General features: G+C 40.1%; 1 protein-coding gene across 1 annotated transcript in view; it reads right to left on the bottom strand.

Moving 5' to 3' along the window:
- Positions 1 to 240: 240 nt before the first annotated feature.
- LOC137802648 (dapper homolog 3-like) overlaps positions 241 to 10,322 on the bottom strand; it is a 14,054-nt gene continuing 3,972 nt past the window's right edge. Inside the window, exons 2-3 of the mRNA XM_068600675.1 lie at positions 3,779 to 3,899; positions 241 to 2,895 (exon numbers count right to left, since the gene is read on the bottom strand). Of these exons, the coding sequence (XP_068456776.1) occupies positions 1,280 to 2,895; positions 3,779 to 3,899 (1,737 nt within the window). The 3' untranslated portion in view covers positions 241 to 1,279. The remainder of the gene's footprint in view (positions 2,896 to 3,778; positions 3,900 to 10,322) is intronic.

The raw sequence follows: 10,322 nt of genomic DNA, 5'->3' as shown, positions 1-10,322 counted from the left end.
TACTATGTATATATATATATATATATATATATATATATATATATATATATATATATATATATATATATATATATATATATATATATATATGTTTTTTTTTCTGCCAAGGGGGTACTAATTGACGCTGTTTGGTCAGTTGAAGAAAAACATACACGATTGTTTTGGTATTTTCTAAAACAAACACTTTTATTTCATATAATACAGTTTGTCAAACAAATTTCATACAAAAGGAAGCTAATAGTTAGTTGGCTAAAGCACTTTATTTGATACTTGATAAGTATTTACTTTAATATATATTCAAGTGACATTGTAATGTTGCATTCTCTGAGCATGCGTGTTTTTATTTGTCTGCAAGTAGCCTACTATTAAAATTAAAGTATGTCAAGAACACTTAACTCTTAACACTTAAACTTAAAAAGGTTATTAAAGATATGAAAATGATTGATGTATCTTGCTGGTTTGTGTCTGCTGCTAGAAGCGCGTTGAAAGTCGGTTCTTTCAACAATAATAATATCTCATCCACAAATTCTAGACAAAATGTCTTGCATTTGTACTGTCCTGACAATCCACTCCTTCACATTCACATTTCCTTTGTCCTACATTTATTTCCAACCACAATATATTTAATAGCTGTATTTTTAAAACACAAACTTATGGTTGTTGTCTTGAGTTATCAGCCTATTCAAATAAAGTATCACTTAACAATTCAATAATAGGTATATATACCAAACCTGTGTCACATTGTCGGCTACTATATTGCCAACAATATGTTGTAATAAAAAGTCTCATTCTTTTAAGTAGAGACTGACAACTAAATAATCTGTACATAGCAAAGTGTTGGTTATGCAAATAATAAAACCCCACAAATGCACAATCATAAACAGGTGGCATAAATCAGGTTTAACCTAAATAGTTTTTGTAGTTAAGCAGTTTGATGAATCTGACACTCCGCCAATGTGGCCAATTTTGGAATCCTTTGACAAAACATGAGTCATCCGTATAAGACTTTTGGTCAAATGTAGTACTTCATACACAATTTTACCTGCCATTTTTGAAACAACAGCTGATATGGTGATGCCCATTTCCTTCAATACTTGTTAAGGTTGATCTAAAGTTGTCCAATCAATTATTTCAACCAAGAACATTGAACTTTCATATACATTGTTTTTTATATTCACTGTTGTTTGTGGTCAATTGTTATAAGTAATCCAAATATCTGCTGTATATTTTAGTTTGACCAGTATTTCACTTATACAGTGGTCACTTACACAATGGCCACTTATACAGTGGTCATTACTTTAAGTGAACCAGTGCGGAAGCGCAGGATCTTCTTCTTAAGAGCATGGGAAGCTTTAATCTTGACAAAAGCCTTGGGCTGCAGAGGTGGGGCAGAAGGTGAAGGGAGGGATAGTTGAGGGGGTAGTTGTTGGGGCCAAACAAGACCACCGTTCTCATCTGAATCACTGGACAAAGAGCTGGACTCTGGAGAGTCAGCTTCGCTCATGCTTGACTCAGACTCACCCTGACGTAGGTTAGAGTATTCCTCACTAGGCTGACACAGTGGCACTTGTTCCCTCTCTAACTGGTACTCCATGTGCTGAAGATGGTGGGAGTTGAGATGGTGTGGGTAGGCATGCGATGCATGTGTAGGACGAGATTTGCGTGTGCGCCTTGCACAATGGTCCCTTTGGTTTGAAGCTGAAGAGCCTCGCATGGGTGCTTGTATGGGTGGTTGGTCAGTCTCATCTTGGCTGAGCTCCAGGGTGGACTGCCAGCGCCGACAGCTCCCACCTCCTTGATGTTGTTTCTTGCTCCTGGATTGACTACTACGGCTTCCCCTTCCACCGCTTCCACTTCCTCCACCATCCCTCTCTACTGTATTGCACTTGCGATCTGGAACCCTTTGCAGGCTATTCTCGGACTGAGACCTACATGCTTTCTTCCCCGGCTTCCTGTTTCTGTCTTCATTCAAGTGACATTTTTTTGGCCCCCCTCGGGATCTGGAAGGTTGGATCTGAGGTGCTGTGGGCTGATGTTCTTGTTGATGATGGTTTCTTTCAGCAGAATATGTGTTTTGGTTGAGCACCTCGGGACCCTTGTAGGGGTTGGAGTGGTGATGAGCATAAGCTCTGGTGAAGGCTCGGCAAGGATGGGCTGGAATATACTCTGCTTTAACCAGCTGCTCTTCAGGTAAAAGTGATTGATGAGGCTTTGACAGAGCTAAAGGGGAAGAGTAGTTGTGGGAATGTTGAGGTGAATTAAGCTCGCTATTACCTGAGTCTGGTTGGGCTTGCAACACTCTGCAAGATGGATAGTCTAGCAATGTCGAGCGGGAGGGGTTAATCATGGAAGCCTGCCTGTGCCTATGATGAAGCCCTGTTTGATGTTGGATATTATGCTGGAGATTTTGGTGGTACAGGGGTGGGACTTCTTCAGTAAACCCTGTCCCTATGTAAGGTTCCCGATCAAGGTTATGGCAAGCCTGTGGAGCAGTTCCGTCTGAACTGTGGGACGGACTAGAAAACTCTTGAACTGACACCTGCTTTGATGAATGTTGCTTCTCCATGCGGCATATACTACTCTGCCTGACCACATTGACCGCTCTAGCATCATGTGCCAGGCTGGTACGAAGCTTTGAGGAGTGTGTTGGTTGAGCTCGGCGTTGGATCAATCCATATATATAAGTCCTAACTTTGTGGGCTTGTTGAAAATCCTCCTGACTGTGGTCAACATCCTTCATCTCTCCCAAAACACCAGTAATTGTGGCCCATCTTTTAAGGTCTATTTCTCCTGTCTCTGTTTCTCCTGTCGCATCAGATGCTGAGAGGGAACGAGCGACCAAAGGTTGGTTATTTGATTCAGGAGATCCATTTTTCCAGGCTACAAGGACCTCTCCTGACAAATACAATTAAAACAAGAAAAGTGATCAGAATTATTCTTGCATCCACTTCAGATGTACAAAACACATTCTGTGTCTAAAAATTTTGACCATTCTTAAAGAAAAAAAAACAAGATTCCCACACAAAGACTTTACTTTGGCAAGCTGCCCAGGTATAATAATAGCTGCAAAAGTACATTTAGTGACCCATTTTTGCATTTTTAAAATCTGTTCAAGAGACCCCCGGTGATCGATTAACTTGTGGCATCTCTAAAGGCTCAGCCTCGGATCACTTTGCTTGAGCTGTCCAGACTGGACATGCGACTGCCTGACATGCCTCTGTGCTGCACTCATGAAGAGCACAGAAGAGGAGCACAGGTAGAATTCTGTGAAAACACTAGTCACTTCTGATTGCAATGCACATTATAATGATAAAAGACAAAAAAAACAGTGCTTACACTAACATTGCCAAGAGAAGGTAACCATAAAATGTTAAAACCAACAATAACAACACACCTTTTGAAATAAATTATTGTTTCAGTAATTGAAATGCATTAATTACTTATAATATTCTTACAGTGAAAATATAAGATATACAATTTTATCAGAAACATGAAAGGGCAACTAGTGCACATAATAGCTAATTATCCTTTCATGCAGATTGGATCTCAGACATATTAATTAAGTTAGTTTAAGAAAAAATAATAATCAGTGATGAATCCATATAGCCACTAGAGAAGATTTGTTCAGTATTTGTATTCTTAACTAAATTGAGATGTATGACTGTTCGAATGAAACTTGTATGTGTTAAAATCAACTAACATTGTGTTTACCTCAACATTTGCACGCGCTTTGCAGTGGAATTTTCTTTTTGGGAGAAAGCAAAGTTGATTATCTTACTTGAAATTTGTTGGCAGTCAGTTGGGGAATCTGCTGATTGGACCTCAGTGTTCATCTTAAGCTCTGCAACTTGCTGTTCCAAAGATGCCTTCATACAAGAGGGCATACACTGGGAACTGCTCTGAAATACACACAATGAGACAATTTCACTTCAGTACAAAATGGATTCGCCAATTATAGTGTATGTATATTTTCTGTAACTTACAGAAAATTACAGTCAACTGTGGGAAGTTTCTTTCACTTTTTGTCCTTATACGATATTTGGATAAGGTTAGAGGAACACCTTCAAATTCACAACCCATACTGAATCATGACAAATATGTGAATACACTTCAAATACACATTCAGAGGAAAGTGGTATGTCTTGTCAGTTTGTGGATTCCTGCACCCGACCAACACCTTTGTCGAGGAGGCAGAGAGCGAGAACTTGAGGAAAGACCTGTCCATATGCCTGGCAGAGGTTGCTGCTCAAAGCAGCAGCTGTACAGGAAGTGCACAAACAAATAAAGGAAAGACAGTTGAAAATAACATTACAAAATTGTTGATGTTGAATAGATCAGAATATTTAGTTACCTGTTGCATGATCTGTAATGAGAATGTAGAATATGCAGTAAATAGTCAAGTACTCTTTGTCTTCATGTACACTTGTACTTTTTCCAGAACAATATTGGGAAGCTCAGCTGACATCAGAGCTAAATTATCATTGCAATAGATAGCCAGCATACTAAGAAGGAAACCAGGGGTGACTGCTTTTTTTTTTTTTTACGAATCCGAGCTCATAATACCTCCAAAGTCTCCTGCATCAGAATCATTTCATCCACTTTTCATCATAAGCAGCTTTAAGCTATGGGAATCTCATAAAGCTAATCAAGCTGTCTTTTTTCACTGCAAAATGCCCTTTCTTCTTTAAGATTTAAATAAATAAATAACTTAGTCTGAGCATCACAAGACTCTCCAACAAATGCAGATTTAGGATTTAGATTAGATTGCGTATGTGTGTGTATGTTTGTGTGTACATGCCTGTGCATGCTATATTAAGCAAGGTTTACATCAGGCATGCACTGCATGAAAGGGGTTGTGTGTGGCTTTAAGCAGCTATTTATGTGAGACCATACTGGCTCAATGGTTGCTTGTTCCCCTCATGTGAGTGCATGCTTACACACACACATGCTCATGTCATGTCTAGACAAACACACAGTCGTGAATGAATGCACACATGCATGCTTACACACATGCACACACCTTCAGTACCATTGACACCTTGAGCAATAATGCTGAAAAACGCACATGTAAATTACTGCAGCTAACTTGACTTTAACAAAGTCATACTTGGCAAGCACACAAATGTGTGTGGAGTTTGCAATGTGTTCCATTCTCCCTTCAACAAGTGAGTTTTTTTCAGTTTTAGTCTAAAAGGTTGCCAATAATATTCACTCTGGCTTGATGCTCCAGCAATAATATGCAACATCCAAAATGAACAACACTTCATGCACTTTTTACATTTAGATTGCTGACTAAGAACACATGAAACAAAGAATGAACATGTCACGAACAGAAGCTGTCTCTTTTCACAGGAATGCATTTGTCAACACCGTGCTTATATTGATATTACATTTGATATGATAATTTCTCACTAGCAGTTCCAAAGTTACAAGAATTAAGGAGTGGCACAGAGATGTGATCTACTGAACTCAAAAATGTAAATGGAGACATACGTCTGTTTGAAACATGAGCACAGATGGATAGATAAACCATGTGAGTGTGTGTTAGTGGTTGCTTGGGTGTGGGGGTAGGAATGCTTTCTGAGAAGACTGTCTCAACGAAGGGTCATTTCACAGTGGTGGACTAGCAGAAATGCAGCACATGTATTTGTGTTTATACTTGAACATTAGCTTATGAATATAACACATATATTTAAGAAATGTTTGAAAGTCGCTGCTGTCACAAAAGATGAAAATGCAAAAAGCAGGATCGAAAAAGAAAAAAGGCTGTCCCTTTTAAGGTAAGGGGGGGCAGGAGGGAGAGGATGAGACGGAGGAAAACATATGATCTGATATGAAGCATAGACCCTGTTATTTCCCGTGATTAATAACTTAGATCTTCACATGTCCTCCATCTACTTGCGAATCACTCACTGTTGCTCAGTGGTGAAGAGGGACGTTGTTCAATCAGTGGATCAGCGTTTTGATTCCCGGATCCGCTAGCCCAAGGGTCAGCAATCTTTCCTATCCAAAGAGCCCTTTTTCCACCCCAAGAAACTGCTTATAAAGTTTTGGTATATATATATAAAAATATACATTATATGTGTGTGTGTGTCACGAACACACTATATGTGTGTGTGTGTGTGTGTGTGTGTGTGTGTGTGTGTATACACACACACACACACACACACACACACACACACACACACACACACACACACACACACACACACACACACACATATAGTCATATACAAAAACAAAAACTATAGTTTGTTGTCTTTACTTGCTGGACATTGTTGAGCTGTCTTTGTTGATACGCCTTATTAATGTATCATGGGGGTCAGGAATAGTGTCCATAGACTGGCAGACCGGGGTGGAGGTTCCCATCTTTAAAAAGGGGGACCGGAGAGTGTGCTCAAACTATCGGGATATTACACGAGTCGGCTTCTCCTTATGCCTGGGTGCTGGAAAGGAGGGTCCGGCCGTTTGTCAAACCTCAGATTCAAGAGGAGCAGTGCGGATTCCGTCCCAGTCCAGGAACAGTGGACCAGCGCTTTACCCTCGCAAGACTACTGGAGGGGTCCTGGGAGTGTTCCCAACCAGTCTACATTTGCTTTGTGGACTTGGAGAAGGCTCAATGGTGTGTCCCTCGGGGGGTCTCAAATTACTCGAAGGTCTACTTTCCGACCCTCACCAATAGTCACAAACTCTGGATCAAGACAAGAAGAACGTGGCCGAAATGAGTTGCCTCCATAGGGTGGCCTTGGAGATAGGGTGAGGTGCTCAGACAGCTTGGAGTAGATCTGACACCTCCAGTGGGCGCCTCCCACTGAAGGTTTTCCGGGCCCGCCCAACTGGGAGGAGACCCCGGAGAAGACCCAGAACACGCTGGAGGGATTATATCTCCCAGTTTGCCTGGAAACGCCTCTGGATCCCCTAGAGCTGGAAAATGTTGCGGGTGAGAGGGAAGTCTATATCAGCCTGTTGCCACAGTGACCTGATCCCAGATCAGCGGACGAAATGGATGGATGGCTGGAGTTCATACGTTCCTATGTTATTCTTAACATATTTTTCTTTTCATTACTAGATTATCCAAGTGCAGGTCACTATCATTAACATGTAACTATTATTTGCCTCACTGTTTGCTAAGAAAATAAAAATATGTAGATGGGTATAAAAAAAAATAGTAGATAAAAAGAGAGAAAAATAGAGGTCACAGAGAAGAGACAAACAGTGAAACAGAGAGAGAAAGAGAAAAGAGTGGAGGATGGAAAGAGAAATTAACAAAATCATTTGATGTTGAAAGCAGAGAGACAAGAGCAGAGTGTGAAATACAGGGGGTCCAGAGAGCCTCAGTAGCAATATTATGTGGGGTCTCTAAAATCATAAAACCAATAGTCGTCACTTGCAATTGTCACTAAAATGTAATTCAAAAAGCTCATTAATGCTCAGCAGTTTTCATTATTAAAACTGCAAAAAATATATTCACAAATATTAATAGTGAGTGCTAGAGACACTTTTCCACCGTAAATGATGTACATTTTGCAGCGTGGACATCATGAAGTGCAACATTTACCTTATTTTCATGATAGATTTCCATGATTTCTAAGCTATAGTCATCCAATGTTTGCTTTTCCCAAATGTTTTAAAATGCTTCCAGGTAGATCAGATGCTCTTGAACCACCCAGAGCAAGTTCAGTATTTGGACTTCGGTATTTGTGAAATCCAGTGTTTGGCCCAGGATGAGAAGGCCAATTGTCTGTTGTAAAGCGCATGACCAACGCTGCCCAGGATGTTTTTCAACTGACTGCTCTGTGTTTATTAGTCAGATACAGCTGTAATAAATGGTTTCTTGTTTCATTGTTTCAAATCCTCAACTTTTATATATTTTGGCACATGGTTACGTTAATACAAGAGTCAGATCAATCTGAAGTCTCTTTTTTTATAGAGAAAGTGCTTTCCAATCAAAGACTATATGTCTACAACAAAAGCCCCATCTTTTCAAAACCTGTATCTGTTTGTCCCATCTCAGTACGTTCACATTACAAAAACAGAACATAAATCTGCAGAGCAATAAAAGAAAACAAAAAAAAGGTTTTCTCATTACAGCTCTAACTAAGATATGGCATGCATTAGTCTAGCAGCCTACAGACTTGCGTCAGTTAGTGTCTTTCCTCACTCATAGCTCGTCTACTCTTACTTGGTCTGTGTATCTCCAGGCAGAACAAGATGGTTGAATTTTCAGTTTGCATGCACAAATTTCTAGTCCGTTTTTGAAAAAAATCAGCTAATTGGTAACGAAAGCAACACATTAGTGTACTGCTGAGAGACTTTAAATGCTCTGCACATGTTGTTTAAGTGGTTATTTGCAAACTTTTGGTCTCAGTGAAACACCAACAGAGGTGGGAAAGAGGAGTGAGAAGAGTTAACAGTTAACAAATAACTGTTAATGGCAGCAAAATGCAGTTAGGACTCCCAATTAGCTGAATTTAAACCAAACTCCCAATTGTGTACTGTCACTGTATCAACGCAGAATTGATCACGTCCGCATCTGGACGCATATTTTGCCTTTCATAATAAAGACCTTTCCACACCTGTAACATGCTGTATTTTATGGGTTACTTTGCGACTGGATGTTGTTGCTTATATTATCTGGATCAGGTGGTTAATCCTTGGCATGAACTATGTTTACTTGAAGAAGATGTTTACATAGCTAACACTCTCCTTGCGTTTCAATATGGAATGTGTCAGAGCAATAGCATTGAAAGTTCTGTTAAATCCACGGCAATGGTATGTGCTAACTCATTTGCCAAGCAGTCTGTATTCCCCTTTTTCAGCGTTAATCGTCTGTTTCCTACATTATCTTCAGATTAATATTTGCACTACCCGTCAACCATAGCAAGAGGCTGTCAGTTTGGTTATTCCTCAGACCATTTCTTTTGTCTAGCCTAACTGGAAATGTTGTCATTTACGATGAGGACCGTTTTAGAAATAAGCTTTGAGCTTTCTTGGGTTTTAAAAATGGTTTGTCATCGAAGCTTAGAATTATTTTCATTTTTTTACAGAAACATTTTGGTAGCAATCGTGAGACATAGGTGAGGCTCTGTGTCTATTGTGTTTTGGCTTGTATTATTTTGTTTTTCCCTTTACACCCCTAAACCTGCAAAGCTGTCACTTTAAGTAACCAGGTGGTAGTTTTGGTTTTGGAGACCTCACAAGTGAGCAGCAACGTCAGTGAAAACCCCCCGGTCCCATCTCCCTTCCCCACAAGGAGCTGAAACAGCTACAGACATACAACTGTGTTTGCTCAACGTAGCAAGGTGTGAAATGTAGGCACAACACATCCATTACAGTTGGGAATGTTTGTGTTGGCTTTAGTTGGTCACACAACTCCAAAGGTCTCCACTGTAGACTTAATTTATATTGGATGACAGCACAAACAGACACACTACTTTTATCGCCATACCAAGTAGAATACACATGCACTTGGTCGAGGAAAGCCAGCGTTCAACTGGGGCAGTTGGTGGATTGATGCCTTGCTCACGGGGCAATTCAACAGCAGCTGTTGTGGAAGGGGAGATTGTTTCTGCTCACTCTCCTCATCATGTTTTGCCAGCTGCTCTACTGTTAAAATAAGCAACTCCACATTCATAACCCTTCAACACTAAGTCTGCCTCTACTTTTATTACTCCCAACCAACACACACATTTGATCTGATGCTGTCATTTAAATCACCTCATTGCAAAAATATGATGTATGAACTTCTAATTCATCAACGAGACCCAGCAGAAAAGTATCTATTTTTGGGAGGGTGGGCTGAGCGGACCTCGGAGAAGCAGCCTGTCACACAAATTAGATTCGTTGGTCCTCCTTAAAGCTCAATCTACCTCAAGTGTGCTGGAGCAGAAGTTTTCGCCTGATTTTTGGCTAACCCCTGCCACTTGAATCAGCAGGTTGAAAGCGAGACCTGGGAACATGACTTGGGTCTTAACATTTATTCACCAACAGCTTGGGATATCTCGATCGGATCTCAAAGGCGATCAAGTGAGTTGTAAAAAAGGATCAATATCGACTAAATTGAGCTAATGAGTATGATGTGATCCTTCATTTGACATCAGCTTAATTTTTCTTTGTAAAGCTTTCATAAACAGCAACAAAACAAGTGCAGCCACTGTCAAGTCGCCACTTTCTGTCTTTCTTTCCCTCTCTGTGTTAGCGTGGGTGAAACAGCAAGACTTAGTACTTTCACTTCAGCTCAGTGTAAGTCACTTGTATTTTGTTGTCATCTATGCCACAAATAGCACAGGCAAACATTAGTGGAGCCGACAAAAGTGGTCTAA

Source organism: Clinocottus analis, unplaced genomic scaffold (assembly GCF_023055335.1).
Source record: "Clinocottus analis isolate CAN_PGR_092001 unplaced genomic scaffold, fCliAna1.0.p SCAF_5, whole genome shotgun sequence".
In the NCBI taxonomy this organism is placed as follows: Eukaryota; Metazoa; Chordata; class Actinopteri; order Perciformes; family Cottidae; genus Clinocottus; species Clinocottus analis.
The sequence above is the reverse complement of the archived record's forward strand: the minus strand, read 5'-3'. Positions and strand labels throughout refer to the sequence as shown.